Genomic DNA, 22,756 nt, shown 5'->3' with positions numbered 1-22,756 from the left:
GAAACCTCTGGAACCCCTAGACAAGAATGAGTGCGAAACCCCGGGAACCCCTAGACAAGGACAACGAGTACGAAACCCCGGGAACCCCTAGACAAGGACAACAAGTGGGAAACCCCAGGAACCTCTAGACAAGGACAACGAGTGCGAAACCCCAGGAACCTCTAGACAAGGACAACGAGTGCGAAACTCCGGGAACCCCTAGACAAGGACAACAAGTGCGAAACCCCAGGAACCTCTAGACAAGGACAACGAGTGCGAAACCCCAGGAACCTCTAGACAAGGACAACGAGTGCGAAACTCCGGGAACCCCTAGACAAGGACAACAAGTGCGAAACCCCAGGAACCTCTAGACAAGGACAACGAGTGCGAAACCCCAGGAACCTCTAGACAAGGACAACGAGTGCGAAACCCCGGGAACCCCTAGACAAGGACAACAAGTGCGAAACCCCAGGAACCTCTAGACAAGGACAACGAGTGCGAAACCCCAGGAACCCCTAGACAAAAACAACGAGTACGAAACCCCGGGAACCCCTAGACAAGGACAACAAGTGCGAAACCCCAGGAACCTCTAGACAAGGACAACGAGTGCGAAACCCCGGGAACCCCTAGACAAAAACAACGAGTACGAAACCCCGGGAACCCCTAGACAAAGACAACGAGTGCAAAACCCCGGGAACCCCTAGACAAGGACAACGAGTGCGAAACCCCGGGAACCCCTAGACAAGGACAACGAGTACGAAACCCGGGAACCCCTAGACAAGAACAACGAGTACAAAACCCCGGGAACCCCTAGACAAGAACGAGTGCGAAACCCCGGGAACCCCTAGACAAGGACAACAAGTGCAAAACCCCAGGAACCTCTAGACAAGGACAACAAGTATGAAACCCCGGGAACCCCTAGACAAGAACAACGAGTACGAAACCCCAGGAACCCCTAGACAAAGACAACAAGTGCGAAACCCCGGGAACCCCTAGACAAGGACAATGAGTGCAAAACCCCGGGAACCCCTAGACAAGGACAACGAGTACGAAACCCCGGGAACCCCTAGACAAAGACAACAAGTGCGAAACCCCGGGAACCCCTAGACAAGGACAATGAGTGCAAAACCCCGGGAACCCCTAGACAAGGACAACGAGTACGAAACCCCGGGAACCCCTAGACAAGAACAAGTGCTAAACCTCGGGAACCCCTAGACAAGAACGAGTGCGAAACCCCGGGAACCCCTAGACAAGGACAACGAGTACGAAACCCCAGGAACCCCTAGACAAGGACAACGAGTATGAAACCCGGGAAACCCTAGACAAGGACAACGAGTGCGAAACCCCTGGAACCCCTAGACAAGGACAACGAGTGCGAAACCCCGGGAACCCCTAGACAAAGACAACGAGTGCGAAACCCCGGGAACCCCTAGACAAGGACAACGAGTGCGAAACCCCAGGAACCCCTAGACAAAGACAACGAGTGCGAAACCCCGGGAACCCCTAGACAAGGACAACGAGTGCGAAACCCCGGGAACCCCTAGACAAGCACAACGAGTGCGAAACCCCGGGAACCACTAGACAAGAACAACGAGTACGAAACCCCAGGAACCCCTAGACAAGAACAACGAGTACGAAACCCCGGGAACCCCTAGACAAAGACAACGAGTGCAAAACCCCGGGAACCCCTAGACAAGGACAACGAGTGCGAAACCCCGGGAACCCCTAGACAAGGACAACGAGTGCGAAACCCCAGGAACCTCTAGACAAGAACAACGAGTGCGAAACTCCGGGAACCCCTAGACAAGAACAAGGAGTACGAAACCCCAGGAACCCCTAGACAAGAACAATGAGTACGAAACCCCAGGAACCTCTAGACAAGGACAACAAGTGCGAAACCTCGGGAACCCCTAGACAAGGACAACGAGTACGAAACCCCGGGAACCCCTAGACAAGGACAACGAGTGGGAAACCCCAGGAACCTCTAGACAAGGACAATGAGTGCGAAACCCCAGGAACCTCTAGACAAGGACAACGAGTGCGAAACTCCGGGAACCCCTAGACAAGCACAACAAGTGCGAAACCCCAGGAACCTCTAGACAAGGACAACGAGTGCGAAACCCCAGGAACCTCTAGACAAGGACAACGAGTGTGAAACTCCGGGAACCCCTAGACAAGAACAACGATTACGAAACCCCAGGAACCCCTAGACAAGAACAATGAGTACGAAACCCCGGGAACCCCTAGACAAGGACAACGAGTGCGAAACCCCGGGAACCCCTAGACAAGGACAACGAGTGCGAAACCCCGGGAACCACTAGACAAGAACAACGAGTACGAAACCCCAGGAACCCCTAGACAAGAACAACGAGTACGAAACCCTGGGAACCCCTAGACAAAGACAACGAGTGCAAAACCCCGGGAACCCCTAGACAAGGACAACGAGTGTGAAACCCCGGGAACCCCTAGACAAGGACAACGAGTACGAAACCCGGGAACCCCTAGACAAGAACAACAAGTACAAAACCCCGGGAACCCCTAGACAAGAACGAGTGCGAAACCCCGGGAACCCCTAGACAAGGACAACAAGTGCAAAACCCCAGGAACCTCTAGACAAGGACAACGAGTATGAAACCCCAGGAACCCCTAGACAAGAACAACGAGTATGAAACCCCAGGAACCCCTAGATAAAGACAACGAGTACGAAGCCCCGGGAACCCCTAGACAAAGACAACGAGTACGAAACCCCGGGAACCCCTAGACAAGGACAACGACTGCGAAACCCCGGGAACCCCTAGACAAGGACAACGATTACGAAACCCGGGAACCCCTAGACAAGAACAACGAGTACAAAACCCCGGGAACCCCTAGACAAGAACGAGTGCGAAACCCCGGGAACCCCTAGACAAGAACAAGTGCGAAACCTCGGGAACCCCTAGACAAGGACAACGAGTACGAAACCCCGGGAACCCCTAGACAAGGACAACGAGTGGGAAACCCCGGGAACCCCTAGACAAGGACAACGAGTGCGAAACCCCAGGAACCTCTAGACAAGGACAACGAGTGCGAAACCCCAGGAACCTCTAGACAAGGACAACGAGTGCGAAACTCCGGGAACCCCTAGACAAGAACAACGAGTACGAAACCCCAGGAACCCCTAGACAAGAACAATGAGTACGAAACCCCGGGAACCCCTAGACAAGGACAACGAGTGCGAAACCCCGGGAACCCCTAGACAAGGACAACGAGTGCGAAACCCCGGGAACCCCTAGACAAGGACAACGAGTGCGAAACCCCGGGAACCACTAGACAAGAACAACGAGTACGAAACCCCAGGAACCCCTAGACAAGAACAACGAGTACGAAACCCCGGGAACCCCTAGACAAAGACAACGAGTGCAAAACCCCGGGAACCCCTAGACAAGGACAACGAGTGCGAAACCCCGGGAACCCCTAGACAAGGACAACGAGTGCGAAACCCCAGGAACCTCTAGACAAGGACAACGAGTGCGAAACTCCGGGAACCCCTAGACAAGAACAACGAGTACGAAACCCCAGGAACCCCTAGACAAGAACAATGAGTACGAAACCCCAGGAACCTCTAGACAAGGACAACAAGTGCGAAACCTCGGGAACCCCTAGACAAGGACAACGAGTACGAAACCCCGGGAACCCCTAGACAAGGACAACGAGTGGGAAACCCCAGGAACCTCTAGACAAGAACAACAAGTACAAAACCCCGGGAACCCCTAGACAAGAACGAGTGCGAAACCCCGGGAACCCCTAGACAAGGACAACAAGTGCAAAACCCCAGGAACCTCTAGACAAGGACAACGAGTATGAAACCCCAGGAACCCCTAGACAAGAACGAGTACGAAACCCCAGGAACCCCTAGATAAAGACAACGAGTGCGAAACCCCAGGAACCCCTAGACAAGAACAAGTGCTAAACCTCGGGAACCCCTAGACAAGAACGAGTGCGAAACCCCGGGAACCCCTAGACAAGGACAACGAGTACGAAACCCCGGGAACCCCTAGACAAGGACAACGAGTATGAAACCCGGGAACCCCTAGACAAGGACAACGAGTGCGAAACCCCGGGAACCCCTAGACAAAGACCAGTGCGAAACCCCGGGAACCCCTAGACAAGGACAACGAGTGCGAAACCCCAGGAACCCCTAGACAAGGACAACGAGTACGAAACCCGGGAACCCCTAGACAAGAACAACGAGTACAAAACCCCGGGAACCCCTAGACAAGAACGAGTGCGAAACCCCGGGAACCCCTAGACAAGGACAAGTGCGAAACCTCTGGAACCCCTAGACAAGAATGAGTGCGAAACCCCGGGAACCCCTAGACAAGGACAACGAGTACGAAACCCCGGGAACCCCTAGACAAGGACAACAAGTGGGAAACCCCAGGAACCTCTAGACAAGGACAACGAGTGCGAAACCCCAGGAACCTCTAGACAAGGACAACGAGTGCGAAACTCCGGGAACCCCTAGACAAGGACAACAAGTGCGAAACCCCAGGAACCTCTAGACAAGGACAACGAGTGCGAAACCCCAGGAACCTCTAGACAAGGACAACGAGTGCGAAACTCCGGGAACCCCTAGACAAGGACAACAAGTGCGAAACCCCAGGAACCTCTAGACAAGGACAACGAGTGCGAAACCCCAGGAACCTCTAGACAAGGACAACGAGTGCGAAACCCCGGGAACCCCTAGACAAGGACAACAAGTGCGAAACCCCAGGAACCTCTAGACAAGGACAACGAGTGCGAAACCCCAGGAACCCCTAGACAAAAACAACGAGTACGAAACCCCGGGAACCCCTAGACAAGGACAACAAGTGCGAAACCCCAGGAACCTCTAGACAAGGACAACGAGTGCGAAACCCCAGGAACCCCTAGACAAAAACAACGAGTACGAAACCCCGGGAACCCCTAGACAAAGACAACGAGTGCAAAACCCCGGGAACCCCTAGACAAGGACAACGAGTGCGAAACCCCGGGAACCCCTAGACAAGGACAACGAGTACGAAACCCGGGAACCCCTAGACAAGAACAACGAGTACAAAACCCCGGGAACCCCTAGACAAGAACGAGTGCGAAACCCCGGGAACCCCTAGACAAGGACAACAAGTGCAAAACCCCAGGAACCTCTAGACAAGGACAACAAGTATGAAACCCCGGGAACCCCTAGACAAGAACAACGAGTACGAAACCCCAGGAACCCCTAGACAAAGACAACAAGTGCGAAACCCCGGGAACCCCTAGACAAGGACAATGAGTGCAAAACCCCGGGAACCCCTAGACAAGGACAACGAGTACGAAACCCCGGGAACCCCTAGACAAAGACAACAAGTGCGAAACCCCGGGAACCCCTAGACAAGGACAATGAGTGCAAAACCCCGGGAACCCCTAGACAAGGACAACGAGTACGAAACCCCGGGAACCCCTAGACAAGAACAAGTGCTAAACCTCGGGAACCCCTAGACAAGAACGAGTGCGAAACCCCGGGAACCCCTAGACAAGGACAACGAGTACGAAACCCCAGGAACCCCTAGACAAGGACAACGAGTATGAAACCCGGGAACCCCTAGACAAGGACAACGAGTGCGAAACCCCTGGAACCCCTAGACAAGGACAACGAGTGCGAAACCCCGGGAACCCCTAGACAAAGACAACGAGTGCGAAACCCCGGGAACCCCTAGACAAGGACAACGAGTGCGAAACCCCAGGAACCCCTAGACAAAGACAACGAGTGCGAAACCCCGGGAACCCCTAGACAAGGACAACGAGTATGAAACCCGGGAACCCCTAGACAAGGACAACGAGTGCGAAACCCCGGGAACCCCTAGACAAAGACAACGAGTGCGAAACCCCGGGAACCCCTAGACAAGGACAACGAGTGCGAAACTCCAGGAACCCCTAGACAAGAACAACGAGTACAAAACCCCAGGAACCCCTAGACAAGAACGAGTGCGAAACCCCGGGAACCCCTAGACAAGGACAACAAGTGCGAAACCCCAGGAACCCCTAGACAAGGACAATGAGTGCAAAACCCCGGGAACCCCTAGACAAGGACAACGAGTACAAAACCCCGGGAACCCCTAGACAAAGACAACAAGTGCGAAACCCCGGGAACCCCTAGACAAGGACAATGAGTGCAAAACCCCGGGAACCCCTAGACAAGGACAACGAGTACGAAACCCCGGGAACCCCTAGACAAGAACAAGTGCTAAACCTCGGGAACCCCTAGACAAGAACGAGTGCGAAACCCCGGGAACCCCTAGACAAGGACAACGAGTACGAAACCCCGGGAACCCCTAGACAAGGACAACGAGTATGAAACCCGGGAACCCCTAGACAAGGACAACGAGTGCGAAACCCCTGGAACCCCTAGACAAGGACAACGAGTGCGAAACCCCGGGAACCCCTAGACAAAGACAACGAGTGCGAAACCCCGGGAACCCCTAGACAAGGACAACGAGTGCGAAACCCCAGGAACCCCTAGACAAAGACAACGAGTGCGAAACCCCGGGAACCCCTAGACAAGGACGAGTATGAAACCCGGGAACCCCTAGACAAGGACAACGAGTGCGAAACCCCGGGAACCCCTAGACAAAGACAACGAGTGCGAAACCCCGGGAACCCCTAGACAAGGACAACGAGTGCGAAACCCCAGGAACCCCTAGACAAGAACAACGAGTACAAAACCCCAGGAACCCCTAGACAAGAACGAGTGCGAAACCCCGGGAACCCCTAGACAAGGACAACAAGTGCGAAACCCCAGGAACCCCTAGACAAGAACAAGTGCGAAACCTCGGGAACCCCTAGACAAGAACAAGTACGAAACCCCTTGAACCCCTAGACAAGAACGAGTGCGAAACCCCGGGAACCCCTAGACAAGAACAACGAGCACGAAACCCTGGGAACCCCTAGACAAGAACAACGAGTATGAAACCTCGGGAACCCCAAGACCTTCCCCTTCCGGCAATTGGCGTCCGCACTGTAGCTGTCTTTCAGGAATAGCGTGGGTGTGAAGTGGTTAAAAAAAAAGAATGAAATAAAAAATAACCATCTTATAAAATTAAATTAGAATAAATTCAAATTTGAATACAATAAAAAAGGATAGAATAGAAACATTAGAATAGAAAAAGAAATACAGTAATAGATACAGTAACAGAATAACATAGAAAATAAATAACAGAATAAAAAATAGAATGAAATAAAAAATATATAACCATCTTATAAAATGTAAATTTCAAATGGAATAAATTCAAATTTGAATTCAATATAAAAGGATAGAATAGAAACAAATAGAATAAAACAGAATAATATAGAACAGAAATAAAGGAATAGAACGCCAACAATGCAGAGCTGATCTCGGATGTGGAAATTTGGGACAATTTAGGAAACATTGATCACAAGTCGATCGGTAAAACTGCGGCGGCTGGTCGGCAAGCGGTGAATCTCAGTTCTCTTGCCGGGTATATGAGGAATGTATTGGGAATATCTGGCTGATCGTATTCCCTATGTGGAAAGTGATCGGTGTTGGAGATCCTCGTCGATCACCTGGAAGGGAATGATTCGGGTGGATTCTAAATAAAATGGGAAGTGTTGTGTCTACAAATAACGGATTTCTAGGCCTGGGCTTCACTTCCTGGTAAAGTTCCCATAAAATGTGAATCGATCGATCTGCTGATTTCCTCTCATTATTAGTGACTTCTCCCTCTTGTGATGTGGGGGGTCTCATTGGAGGTCAGGGGCAGTATTTGGCATGACTCATATTACGCCTACTACTATTCATACAGCTACTACTACTACCCCTGCTCATATTACTAATACTACCTATGCTACTACTCATACAGCTACTCCTAGTACTACTACTACTCATACTACTACTACTCATACAGCTACTACTACTCATACAGCTACTCCTAGTACTACTACTACTTATACTACCTATACTACTACTACCCCTGCTCATATTATTACTACTACTACTACTCATACTTCTACTACTATTGCTACTCATACAGCTGCTGCTACTACTACAGCTGCTCATATTACTACTATTCTTACTAATACTACCTATTCAGCTACTACTACTACTTATACTACTACCCCTGCACATATTACTACTAATACTACCTATACTACTCATACTACTATTGCTTATTTTACTACCACTCATACTAATACTAATAATGCTACTTCTACTCATTCTACTATAAGTCATACTACTAATCATTCTACTACTACCACTACTCATATTACTACTACTACTATTCATACTTCTACTATTATTACTACTCATACAGCTGCTACTACTACCCCTGTTCATATTCCTACTAATACTACCCATACTACTACTACTACTCATACAGCTACTACTATTACTACTCATACAGCTGCTACTACTACCCCTGTTCATATTACTACTATTCATACTAATACTACCTATACTACTACTACTCATACAGCTACTACTTATACTACTACCTCTGCTCATATTACTACTAATACTACCTATACTACTCATACCACCAATGCTACTCATACTACTATTGCTTATTTTACTACCACTCATACTACTACTAATAATGCTACTCTTAATACTACTACTGCTCATTCTATTAGTCATACTACTAATCATTCTACTACCACTACTCATATTACTACTACTCATACAGCTACTACTACTACTTATACTACTACCCCTGCTCATATTACTAATACTACCTATACTACTCATACTACTATTGCTTATTTTACTACCACTCATACTACTACTAATACTAATAATGCTACTCCTACTACTTCTACTCATAATACTACTACTACTCATTCTACTATTAGTCATTCTACTAATCATTCTACTACTACTCATACTACTACTACATATACTACTACTCATACAGCTACTCCTACTACTAATCCTACAAATACTACTACCACTCATACTAATAATACTACTTCTACTGATACTTCTGCTACTACTACTTATTCTATTACTACGTCTACTGACACTACCAGGGCCGCTGTTACAAAGGATGGGGCCCCATACAGTGTACCTGATGGGACCCTGCGCCTGGCCCCACCTCAAAACAAAATGCAGGTTTTCATATACATGCGGGACCAACATGAACGTTCACAACTAAGCAGGACCGTGAGAGGACGGGGGCTCTAAAACTTTATTGAATTGTATTATTTATTTTATCACTTTGTTTTTACACGGCATCTCTACATTATTTTAAATCTCTTTTCTTGCTCTCAGAAGGGATGAAGAACACCGGCCATGACTGGTCCTCTTTATGGAGCGGTCGGGGGTCTCTTACACCTCATGTCTCTCCTCCGGAGACACCGCATTGATCCGGTGATTCTTCCGGCCGGTGATGGTTTTGGTCACACAAGAGACACCAGAAATGATAAAATCCTCACCGCTTCTGGTTTCTGACGTCACACATTGGGGGGAACAACATCCGTTCCTCTCGCTGTCCCGGGAACCCAATGCTGCTGGTCGCACCCTTACTGGGCTCCCCGATCGATGGGACTGGGAGAGATTGGTAAAGGTGGTATTAGGTGGGGGGAGGGGCCCCTTCTGCCTACTATAAAAGTAATCCAGGGACTTCTTAGCCGCTCAGATTACTTATACTTTGTGCAAAATCACTGGGGCTAAAAAATATCATCATCATTGCTGCAGCGATGACCCAGATATTACTCTTCCAGTCTAGAGACGTACCAGTACATCACTGGGTGGGGAAGGGGTTAAAGGGGTGTGGTGGGGGGTAAAAACACAGTTCAGCTGCACATGTTTACTGCCCCCAATGCAAGTGTAAAGTAGAGCCTCACTGTGTATTATGATCATCAGCATGGGAATCACACAGGCAGGGGGCGCTCTGTCACATGTTCCATGGCTGCTGGGGGTGCTGCTGACTTTGTTATGTCTGTTCTGTATTACATTGTGTAACACTCAGTACAGCCATAGATCAGCAAAGTCGGCAGCACCCCCAGCAGCCATGGAACATGTGACAGAGCGCCCCCCGCCTGTGTGATTCCCATGCTGATGATCATAATACACAGTGAGGATTCTATCCTCTATTCTTCACTCGCTGTGTCCAGTGCAGCCGCGCCATCCTCCTGCAGCTCCCTGTCAGCTGCTGAGCTGCTCACAAGTCTCGGCACCTGAGGAAGGGAGGTGGGAGCTGAGCGGAGCATTATTGTATCCCTCCACCAGGCAAGGCAGGGGGCAGCAGCAGCCGGTGTTCTGCCAAAAAACTGTCCCCCCATCGGATAGTGTCCGCCCCGGGCTGCGCAGGCGCAGGCCTCGCACATTACAGAGGACACGGAGACTCCGAAAGTCTCTGAAGAAGAACGGCGCCTGCGTCCAGGTTGAAGCCCCACCATCCAAGTGGACATAGAGTCGCTCGCCACGCTTTGAGCACAGCTTCACTTCGCTCGTCAATTTTTTTTATTATAACTCTATGTCCACTTGGATGGTGGGGCGGTGTAAACCGGGGCTCAGTGCGCAGGCGCCGTTTATCTCCGGAGACTTTCGGCGGCTCCTTGTCCTCCGTACTGCGCAAGCGCACTACAGGGCGGAGACTATCCGAAGGGGGACAGTATTCAACACAACACTGGGACTATATGGCAGTAGATGAGTGCGGGACTACAGAGTACACACACCCCCGAAAATTAAGAAAAAGACCCTCCATTGCACTCACCTCCAAGCAAGTAAAAGTGAGGGGAAATTTTAGAAAGTCCTAATTTCTTTAACATGCAGAAATGAACTGTAATGCTGCCGGCCCCCTTGTGGAGTGGGCCCGCTACAACAGGGATACTTTTACTTTGGTCATATAGTGTAGATGAATCCCTGTATCATGAGCGCCATCTAGTAGCCAAAATGTATCATTTTCCAAATGAGGGATTTCAGAAAACTATTCTGCATTTTGCCCACTAGATGGAGCCGACAACACAGAACTGAATCTGTGAGAAGAATTACAGAGAATTTTGTTTTGTCTTCTACAAAAACTTCTGACATTCCGAGAAGAAATGTTTTATAAAATGTCCCCGAAGTCAATGGGTCCCGCTACTTGTTTTATGTCAGAAATGATTTCCTGGGGATCGGAGATTCAATTTATGGTGGGAATTTATTTTGATCCAACTCTTTTATTTACATTAAAATAAACATTCAAAAGGATCAACATATAAAAATACATCCAGAAACATTACATGTTTACATAACACGTTTTATTAACAGGATATAAATTAGAGATGTACCAAAATATCAGTCACTGAAAATTATCAGCCAAAAATAGGATTATCTGTGTTTTTCTGATAAAAAAAGTGCCAGTAATGGGGTGATGTGTCCCATTGACTTCAAATCAAAACCAAAAAACAGCCACCCTGATGATCGTATCCACCAATCAGATCCCTTCATCTCCTCCCATTACAGGGAGATGAGAAATGTCTTTATATTACAAAGTATCACCAGTCAGGATCTGAGGAGGAAAAGTTCACATTACATTTTATTTATTACATCATAAAACCGCATGAAATGGTATGAAGACCCCGGAATGTCCTGTGATATGATGTGCAGTATATGGTCTGCGCCCCATTAATGTCCCCCAATAATATCACCAAACTAATAGCTGCTTCTCTATTTCTATCCATTATATATAGAATGTCCCTCCGTATTCTAGAGAATGGAATCCCAATCCCTGCTGTGTATGTAATGATGAATACATGAAGTGTGTGATAGTATACAGGAATAGTACCAGAAACCTCCATCCCATCCCCCATCGGGGTCCCCCCAGCACTCTTCAAGGGCTCCTCTGTCCCCTGATTTGGGGGCTCCCAGGCTGATGGATCTTCTGATGAGTCCTCCTGTATTGTCCTCCTCCAGACACAGCTTCATACAAACCCCCTTCTCATCTCTCCTGCAGGGATCAGTCCATGTGGGGGACACGGAGTCCGTGTGGAAAGGCCGGCAGTGACACATTGGGGGGAGACTCCGGAGAACACGGATCCCCCCACCATGGGGGAGGGGGAGCCGGCTGTGTGAGATAAATACCGGGGTGACAGATAAATGCCGGCTGTGTTCCCCGAGTCACATTATATATGAAATGTTCAGTTTTCTCTTCTTCATTACAAAACAGAATCCCCCGTCCTGTCCTGGTGTATTACTTCATCTGTGATCATCCATTCTCCTCTGGGGTCGGCTTTGTTCAGATTTATATCTCATCCACAGCAATGTCCCCTCCCCCTCCTCCATTCACAGCAATGTCCCCTCCCCTCCTCCATTCACAGCAATGTCCCCTCCCCCTCCTCCATTCACATCAATGTCCCCTCCCCCTCCTCCATTCACATCAATGTCCCCTCCTCCATTCACAGCAATGTCCCCTCCCCCTCCTCCATTCACAGCAATGTCCCCTCCTCCATTCACAGTAATGTCCCCTCCCCCTCCTCCATTCACATCAATGTCCCCTCCCCCCTCCTCCATTCACATCAATGTCCCCTCCTCCATTCACAGCAATGTCCCCTCCCCCTCCTCCATTCACAGCAATGTCCCCTCCTCCATTCACAGTAATGTCCCCTCCCCCTCCTCCATTCACATCAATGTCCCCTCCTCCATTCACAGCAATGTCCCCTACCCCTCCTCCATTCACAGCAATGTCCCCTCCCCCTTCTCCATTCACAGCAATGTCCCCCCTCCTCCATTCACAGCAATGTCCTCTCCCCCTCCTCCATTCACACCAATGTCCCCTCCCCCTCCTCCATTCACACCAATGTCCCCTCTCCCTCCTCCATTCACAGCAATGTCCCCTCCCCCTCCTCCATTCACAGCAATGTCCTCTCTTCCCTCCTCCATTCACACCAATGTCTCCTCCTCCATTCACACCAATGTCCCCTCCCCCCTCCTCCATTCACAGCAATGTCCCCTCCCCCTCCTCCATTCACAGCTGTAGCCGAATCTCCTCCTCCGGGGTCATCATTAAGAAATTTCAATTTCTGGTCGGAGCTTTTTCAGCTTTTTTAGTTTTCTTCTTGTGTTCTCTGACAAGCGGTAGTAGTCAATGCTAGAAGAAAGAATAAAAACAGTCATCAGATCTCAGCAGAATTCTCTCACACTATTTCCCGGCATCCTCCAGGATATCTATTAATCTCACCACACACATTACAATCTGATTGTACAATCTCTGTCCGATCTTCCAACAAGTATGTAGAGTGAGGATCTGTCTGATTGTATAGAGACTGATATGATGGTTTAGGTAGGTCCTCATATTACGAGGTTCTGGAAGATATAAAGCTGATTGTACAAAGATTGTATGGTCAGATTGTACTGTGTGTGATGGACCTGACACCATCCTGTCACCTTCTTGTAGGACTTTACCAACTAAGAAGTGACACTGCACAATGGAGGATGATGGGAGATATCAGATTATATAACAGGAAATATTCCTCCTCATTGGTCATTTGTCCTGTAAGATCTGTTCTGTGATGTCCCAAACCCACCAATCACAGCACACTTCCCTTTCCTTCTCATCCAATCAGGGACACAGCAGTTCAGATAAGTTTGGGTTATACTGCCACCTACAGGAGAATCTGACAAATGAGAGAATTGTGGGCGGGATAATCCCTCCTACTCCCAGCATGCCTCAGTGTTTTGCTGGTGTCCTCGGAGGACGGATGTCTTCTCTCTACTCTACAAACATTTCTTATATTGCAGATCAGCAATCCTGAGATGTGATGCTGGAAAAGATTTCATTTATTTTGTCTTTCTTCTATTGTCATTTGGTGAATCAGCCAGAAGGTCTTTTTAAAAGCACAAGATCTCCAGCAGAATGTATCAGTTTACATGGATGAGATAAACCATTTAGCACTGGCAGTGGTGATTAATATGATCGGCTTTAATTTATTCATGAAAAGCTTTTATCCCCAAAAAACTAACTGACTATATAAAGTGTGAGCTGGAGTTTGGCTTCAATTTGTTAGTGTATCTAAATCTGCTAATACATTTATCACAAGCATTCAGGTGACTAAAAATGCTACTGTGTCTCCTTTTCTCATTCCTCCAGAGTTGTGTCTCACTAATACTGGAGATGTCTTACTGGCCAGACCACCAGGAGATAACAGAGGGGAAAAAAAGAATGCAGCCGCCACATCTAATGATTGGTCGGCTGCGATATGATAATTTTGGCATTGAGTATAATATCACTAACATTTTTTGCAGCTTTTTTCTTCCATTCAATAAAGATTATTGATACATTGTTGCTGATCTGATGTGTAAATACAGATCAGTGGATTGTCGCCATGAGACTGGAGAGGTGTGAAGGATGTGTGATCTCTGGTGTCCTGTCTCTGTCACCTTCTGTCTGCAGGAACTCTATTACTTTGCTGATCTGAACTCTCTACAAGCCGTTTCCTGTCCTCTGCTCTGTGCATTCCAGATTTGGAGATCTCAGAGTCCATCCACTGTCCATGTTGTAGTTCTTATTATCTCATCATCACTCAGATTTACATAAATATCACAGACAATTCCATCTTCTGTGGAGGATTATCAGCAATCTACGCTGGAGACTAGAGGGGGCTTCCTCAGACTGCACTTGTACTTTATTTTTCTAAATCAAAAAGGTTTTTATTGAACATTTGTTTAAACATCATCTTCAAATGCACATTTATATAAATGACTTTTTCATCCTTATGCAGATATACATAACAGTAACCTCTGGAGGTGTTACACATCACATTACTCCATACTAAGGATGAGCTTTGAGTTTGACTCGAACATCGCCTGTTCACCAGTTCGCTGAACAGCAAACAATTTGGGGTGTTCGTGGCAAATTCGAAAGCCGTGGAACACCCTGAACAAGTATATGGGAGAAATCAAAAGTGCTCATTTTAAAGTCTTATATGCAAGTCATTGTCATAAAATGTGTTTGGGGACCCGGGTCCTGCCCCCGGGGATATGTATCAATGGACAAAAAAGTTTTTAAAATGGGCGTTTTTTTTGGAGCAGTGATTTTAATAATGCTTAACCACTTGAGACCCGCGCTATAGCCGAATGACGGCTACAGCGCGGATCTCCTTTTCCGGGACTACGTCTATTGACGTAGTCCCGTGCACGAGCAGCCTGCGCACCCCCTGAGTGGCGCGCGCGGCGCGCTCTGTGATCGGCGAGTCGATGAGACTCGCCTGATTACCGATCAGAGCAAGGGGTCGATCCCGACCCCTTATCACTTGATCAGCTGTCAGCCAATGACAGCTGATCATGTGATATAACGGAGCCGGTAATCGGCTATTATTCCTCCTCGCGCTGACAGTGCGAGGAGAATGAAAAAAAGCCGATCACCGGCGGCCGTGATCGGGACATCGGTACCGATCACGGCCAGCCCTGCCAGTGCCCACCTGCCCCCTCATCAATAAAGATGATAAAAAAATAAGTGCCCCCCGTCAGTGCCACCCAGCAGTGCCCACAGTGCCACCCACCAGTGCCCACAGTGCCACCCACCAGTGCCCACAATCTGCCTCAACAAAGGTGCTGCACCCCAGTGCCACATATCCGTGCCCATCAGTGTCATCTACCAGTGCCCAGCAGTGCTGGCCATCAGTGCCCAGCAGTGCCACCTATCGGAGCCACCTATCAGTGCCCATCAGTCCCATCTATCAGTGGTACCTATCAGTGCCCCTTAGTGCCACCCATCTGTGCCACCTTATCTGTGCCCATCAGTGCCGCCTTATCTGTGCCCATTGGTGCCGCCTTATCTGTGCCTATTAGTGCCGCCTTAACTATGCCTATCAGTGCCCACCAGTGCAGCCTATCAGTGCCCACCAGTGCAGCCTATCAGTGCCGCTTCATCAGCACACTTCAATGAAGGAGAAAAATGATCTGTTTGCAAAATTTTATAACAAACTATTAACCGCTTCCCACCCGCCCTATGGCCGAATGACGGCCTTAGAGCGGGCAGCTTCCTTCGCCTGGCCGTCCCTGGATGGCCTGGTGTTTACTTCCGCAATGCGCGCCAAATACAGATCGCCGTGAACGGCCAATCAAAGCGGCCGTTCACAGAGCGATCGAAGCTGCCAATAGGAGATGATCTCAAATGTAAACATATGAGATCATCTCCCATTGCCGTGTCTCTCCCTCCTCACACAGAGACAGCGTGTGAGGAGGGAGAGCGACCTGTGAGTGCAACATTGTATCTGTGTGAGTCCCAGTGAAAATTGTCAGTCCCAGTGCCATCTGTCAGCCCCAGTGCCAGTGCCATCTGTCAGCCCAGTGCCATCTGTCAGCCCAGTGCCAGTGCCGCCAGTGCCACCTGCCAGCGCCACCTGCCAGCGACAGTGCCATCCGTCAGTCCCAGTGCCGTCAGCCCCAGTGCCGTCAGTGCCAGTGCCACCTACCAGCGCCAGTGCCAGCGCCACCTGCCAGCGCCAGTGCCACCTGCCAGTGCCATCCGTCAGCCCCAGTGCCGCCAGCCCCAGTGCCGCCAGTGCCACCTACCAGCGCCAGTGCCACCTGCCAGTGCCAGTGCCACCTGCCAGTGCCACCTGCCAACGCCAGTGCCATCCTTCAGCTGAAGTGCCGTCAGCCCCAGTGCCGTCAGCGCCAGTGCCACCAGTGCCAGTGCCCCCTGCCAGTGCCACCTGCCAGTGCCACCTGCCAGCGCCATCTGCCAGCCACAGTGCCATCTGCCAGCCCCATTTGCCAGAGCAAATAGCCAGCACCATCTGCCAGTGCCATCTGCCAGTGCCAGCCTCAGTGCCATCTGTCAGCGACATCTGTCAGCCCCATCTGTCTCCAGTGCCATCTGCCTCCAGTGCCATTTGTCAGTGCCACGTGTTGTCAGTGCCACCTGCCACGTCAGTGTCACCTGTGATCAGCGTCACCTGTCAGTGTCACCTGCCACATCAGCGTCACCTGTCAGTGTCATCTGCCAAATCAGCGTCACCTGTCAGTGTCACCTGCCACATCAGCGTCACCTGTCAGTGTCATCTGCCAAATCAGCGTCACCTGTCAGTGTCATCTGCCAGATCAGCGTCACCTGTCAGTGCCATTTGTGATCAATAAAAATGTCACAAAGATTATATTCAGCTGAGGAGGCATATGATATCCTTGCAGCCGACGAGAGCAACGGGGAGGTTTCCGCTTCGGATTCCTCCTCATATTCAGATTGTGACTCTGACGTGGACTACGAGCCTGTCCTCAGCAGCGGTACAATGACAGCCTCAGAGGAGGAAGATGATAGTCCGTCCGTCAGACGAAGGCGCACTGGTGAGGAGGCGGTACCATCCACCAGCACCGCAGAGCCATCCACCGGCACCACAGTACCTCGGCAAAGGCCACGTACAAGTGGGGTGTCAACTCGGCCCCAAAGGGTTAGGTCCCATGCCAGCCTTCTCTATTCCCTCCAGAACTCCTTGTGGCTTCCTCCTAACTCAGGAGAAGCCAACGTTCCCCCTTTCACTGCCAACCCAGGAGTCCAGGTGGACACACACAATTTTTCCCTGATGGACTTTTTCCACCTAATTTTTACAGAGGACATGCTTGAATCCATTGTGGTCCAGTCCAACCTATATGCCCAACAATTTATTGAAAGTAACCCAACTTCCTCTTATGCCCGTCCCTACAAGTGGAGAGCCCTAACAGTGGAGGAGTTTAAAATTTTTTTGGGCCTCACATTTTGTATGGGACTAAACAATAAAAATGAAATATGTGCATATTGGTCATCCCGCCCCATCTATCACATGCCCATCTTTTCCTCAATAATGTCCCGGACCAGATATCTAACGATAATGAGATTCCTACACTTTAATGACAATACCCAGTGCCTTCCCCGGAATGACCCAAATTTTGATAAACTTTACAAAATTCGGCCGCTAATAAATAATTTTTCTCAGATTTTCCCCCAGTTGTTTACCCCAGACCAACACATATGTGTGGATGAGTCCCTGATAACATTTTCTGGCAGGCTGGGCCTAAAGCAATTTATTCCCTCCAAAAGGGCCCGCTATGGAGTGAAGATGTATAAGTTGTGTGATCGAGCCACAGTGTATACATATTCCTTCATGGTATACGAAGGGAAGGACACCCAGCTACATCCCCCTAATTGCCCCGAATACATCGGATCGAGTGGAAAAGTTGTTTGGGAACTCATAAACCCACTCCTGGAGAAAGGCTACCATCTGTATGTGGACAATTTTTATACCAGTTTACCCCTGTTCCGCAACCTCCATAGAATGCAAACTCCAGCATGTGGCACCGTAAGGACGAACTGGAAGGGCTTTCCTCAAAGCCTCGTCAACAAAAGGCTAAGAAAAGGCGAAGCGGCGAGTTTACGGAACGAGGAAATTTTGGCTGTGAAGTGGAGGGACAGAAGGGATGTCTACATGCTTTCTTCGATCCACAACAACACTTTTGTTGAGATCACCAGGAGGGATGGCCCAATACTAAAACCCACTTGTATCCATGAGTACAACATGTTCATGGGAGGTGTCGACTTGAACGACCAGATGCTCGAACCCTATCTTGCCACGAGAAGAACATACAAGTGGTATAAAAAAATTGCAATTTATTTCTTTAATTTGGCCATATACAACACATATGTCATTTATCGTAAGTCCACAGAAAGACCCATACCCTTCCTTGGCTACCAGGAGGAAATCACCACTGCCCTTATATACCCCAACGGCCCACCACAAAACATTCAATCCGATGTAATTAGCAGACTCTCCGAACGCCACTTTCCTGACAAAATCCCTCCCAGACCAACAGGCCTAAGACATCAGAAAAAATGTCTGGTGTGCAGCAAACGAGGAGTGAGAAGAGACACCACTTATCACTGTGCCCAATGCCCTTCCCAACCAGGCCTCTGCATAGGTGACTGTTTCCGCCGTTACCATACTTCAGTGAATTATTAGTGAAGTATGGTAACCATAACCCTCACTTCCTGCCATTTACCTTCAAACCCCTTATGCCTCTGCTTGCTCTGTAACTGACCCTGGCTTGTTATTCGACCACGCTTCTGCCTACTGAATTTTGTACATACCTCTGCCTGATCTGGAACTGACCCTGGCTTGTTATTCGACCACGCTTCTGCCTACTGATTCTGTTTATGCCTCTGCCTGATCTGGAACTGACCCTGGACTGTTTGACCATGCCTTTTGCCTGCCTCTTGGACTGATCTTGTACCCTCTGTGGACTAGTGGGATTCATAACAGGGGTCTCACATATGTGAGGGGCTCCAGAATAGTTTTTTGGATGAAGAAGACAATTTCCTTTGTTTTCTCATTCCTAGATTAGGGTCTGGAGACTCGGAGGCTTCAAAGAGATTTGGGTGGGAGAAGCCTCTACCCCTATCCCCATTCTGTCCTGAACAAGGCCCTACTTCTGCCTGCTGCCTGTAGGACCTATACCATCATGCCTCTGCCTGTCGCATGAACTGACCACAGCATATGGATGGACCATGTTCCTGCCTACTACCAGGACCAATATTTTGGCAATGCTGACGATCTCTGCCTGCACTGACCTTGGACTTTATATGGACAGTATCCCTGCCTGCTGCCAATATTGACTATGGACAGTATACCTGCCTGTTGCCTGGAAAATTGTGTTCACTTTTGCTGACCAAGTCCCTGCCTGCTGCCTGGACCAGTGCTATCATCCTGTGGACAACTGCGCTGCTAAAACCACAGGTAATCTTTTGTTTACTCTTTTCTCAGTAGAATGTATTTTTGGGGTGTAATTCTTGGTATGTGCATGCTATGTGTCCCTGGAACACCTGATGGTGTTCCTTGCATGTTGGGCCTCTGTATGTGGCCAAGCTGTGTAAAAGTCTCACATATTTGGTATCGTTATACTCAGGAGGAGTAGTAGAACATATTTTGGGGTGTCATTTTTGCTATGTACATGCTATGTGTTGGAAATATCTTATAAATGGACAACTTTGCGTTAAAAAAATGCGTTTTCATTTTTTTTCCACATTTTCCCAAAACTTCTGGGAAAAAAATGAACCATTCAAATGACTCAATATGCCTCATAGATTATACGTTGGGGTGTTAGCTTTCCAAAATGGGGTCACTTTGTGGGCATTTCCATTGTCCTGGTGCTCCAGGGCCTTCAAAACTGTAATAGGTGGTTGAGAAATGAAATGTGTAATTTATGCTCCTAGAACGGCTGATGGTGCTATTTCAATATTGGGCCTCTGTATGTGGCCAGGCTGTGTAAAAGTCTCAGGCCGCGTACACACGCGCGGACTGTTCGCCCAACCTTGTCCGCTGAACAGTGTTTGGGCGGACAGTCCGCTCGTGTGTGGGGCTTCAGCGGACAGTTTCAGCGGACAGTTGGCCGAACAAGGTCTTACGGAAATTCCGAAAAACTGTCCGCTGAAACAAGGTTTCAGCGGACTGTTCGCTCGTGTGTAGGCTTGTTCGGCCAACTAAGTCTCGCGCATGCTCAGAAAGGATTTCCACGTCGGACGGTTGCATTGCAGTGTATAGGACGTCGTATTTTTCGTCCCGTCGTACGTGCCGTTCACGTCATCGCGCACGGTTTCAGCAAACTGTTCGTCCGTCGTGTGTGGCCATGTCCGTCCATGCTAAGTTTGAGCGGACTGTTCGCTCAAACTGTTGGACGGACAAAGTTGGGCCAACAGTCCGCGCGTGTGTACGCGGCCTCACACATTTGGTATCGTAATACTCAGAAGGAGTAGCAGAACGTATTTTGGGGTGTCATTTGTGGTATACACATGCCATGTGAGAGAAATAACCTATTACATTAAAAATTTTGTGATAAAAAAAAAAAAATCTTCATTTTGCAAAGAATTGTGGGAAAAAGATGAAAACATCAAAAACCTCACCATGCATCTTAGTAAATACCTTGGAATGTCTACTTTCAAAAAAGGGGTCATTTGGGGGGTATTTGTACTTTCCTGACTTGTTCGGGTTGCAAGAAATGAGATAGGCCACCAGTACATCAGGTGTGATCAATTTTGTGCGATCCGCACCACAGCTTGTAGACTCTCTAACTTTCACAAAGACCAAATAATATCCAATAATTTGGGTTATTTTTACCAAAGATATGTAGCAGTATAAATTGTGGCCAAAATTTTTGAAAAGAAAATTATAATTTGCAAAATTTTATCACAGAAACAAAGAAATATGCGTTTTTTTTAAAAAATTTCGGTCTTTTTTCATTTATAGCGCAAAAAATAAAAACCCCAGAGGTGATCAAATACCACCAAAAGAAAGCTCTATTTGTGGGGAAAAAAAGGACACAAAATTCATTTGGGTACAGTGTTGCATGACTGAGTAATTGTCATTCAAAGTGTGAGAGCACCAAAAGCTGAAAATTGGTCTGGTCAGGAAGGGTGTTTAACCACTTGAGGACCGCCGTATTGCCATTGTACGTCAGCACAATGGCACAGGCAGGCATAATCACGTACATCTAAGTGATTGCCTTCCAGCGGGTGGGGGGTCCGATCGGACCCCCTCCCGCTGGTTACGGCGGTCCGATTCGGTCCAGGAGCGCTCCGTGATGAGGGGATGGCCGTTGGTTTTCGGCCACCCCCTCTGGATCGCTCCTGGCCAATGAGAAGCTTCCTCCCCTGTGTATTGTTTACACAGGAAGGAGGAAGTGATGTCATTCTCCTCGGGGCGGTCTTTTTGACCGGACTACGAGGAGAACAGTAAAAGTAAGTGTGCACCAACACTACACTGACATGTAGGTACACACAGGCACACAAACCCCCCCCGATCCCCCCCCCGATCGCCCCCCGATCCCCCCCGCCCCCCCTCCCCCCCCAGTCACAGTGTCACTGATTGCATTGATCATTTCTTTACTGATCAATGCATTCAGTGTCAGTTGTGACAGTAAAAACTGTCAGGACAGTTAGTGTTAGGTCCAGGGTAGCCCCCTATCACCCCCAATAAAGATTTAACCCCCTGATTGCCCCTAGAGTTAACCCTTTCACCCCCTTTTGCCAGTGTCACTAAGCGATCATTTTTCTGATCGCTGCATGTGTCGCTAGTGTCGCTAGGTAGCTAGTTATTTTTTTAGGTTCACCGCCAGGTTTTTATATCGCTAGGTACCCCGATATACTACCCAATAATGTTTTTAACCCCCTGATTGCCGCTAGTTAACCCTTTCACCCCCTTTTGCCAGTGTCACTAAGCGATCGTTTTTCTGATCGCTGCATTAGTGTCGCTACAGTCGCTAGGTAGCTAGTTATTTTTTTAGGTTCACCGCCAGGTTTTTATAGCGCTAGGTACCCCGATATACTACCCAATAATGTTTTTAACCCCCTGATTGCCGCTAGTTAACCCTTTCACCCCCTTTTGCCAGTGTCACTAAGCGATCATTTTTCTGATCGCTGCATGTGTCGCTAGGTAGCTAGTTATTTTTTTAGGTTCACCGCCAGGTTTTTATATCGCTAGGTACCCCGATATACTACCCAATAATGTTTTTAACCCCCTGATTGCCGCTAGTTAACCCTTTCACCCCCTTTTGCCAGTGTCACTAAGCGATCGTTTTTCTGATCGCTGCATTAGTGTCGCTACAGTCGCTAGGTAGCTAGTTATTTTTTTAGGTTCACCGCCAGGTTTTTATAGCGCTAGGTACCCCGATATACTACCCAATAATGGTTTTAACCCCCTGATTTCTGCTAGTTAACCCTTTCACCCCCTTTTGCCAGTGTCACTAAGCGATAATTTTTCTGAACGCTGCATCAGTGTCGCTAGTGTCGCTAGGTAGCTAGTTATTTTTTTAGGTTCA

The 22,756-nt window shown here is 48.7% G+C and overlaps 1 protein-coding gene across 1 annotated transcript in view; it reads right to left on the bottom strand.

The window, feature by feature from the left end:
- Positions 1 to 11,116: 11,116 nt before the first annotated feature.
- LOC143961345 (NACHT, LRR and PYD domains-containing protein 12-like) overlaps positions 11,117 to 22,756 on the bottom strand; it is a 310,399-nt gene continuing 298,759 nt past the window's right edge. The window contains exons 12-13 of the mRNA XM_077470615.1: positions 12,639 to 13,064; positions 11,117 to 12,206 (exon numbers count right to left, since the gene is read on the bottom strand). Of these exons, the coding sequence (XP_077326741.1) occupies positions 12,980 to 13,064 (85 nt within the window). The 3' untranslated portion in view covers positions 11,117 to 12,206; positions 12,639 to 12,979. The remainder of the gene's footprint in view (positions 12,207 to 12,638; positions 13,065 to 22,756) is intronic.

This window comes from Lithobates pipiens, unplaced genomic scaffold (assembly GCF_037356315.1).
Source record: "Lithobates pipiens isolate NorthernLeopardFrog02 unplaced genomic scaffold, aLitPip1_a1.2 Scaffold_112, whole genome shotgun sequence".
In the NCBI taxonomy this organism is placed as follows: Eukaryota; Metazoa; Chordata; class Amphibia; order Anura; family Ranidae; genus Lithobates; species Lithobates pipiens.
This window is presented reverse-complemented; position numbering and strand designations above follow the sequence as displayed.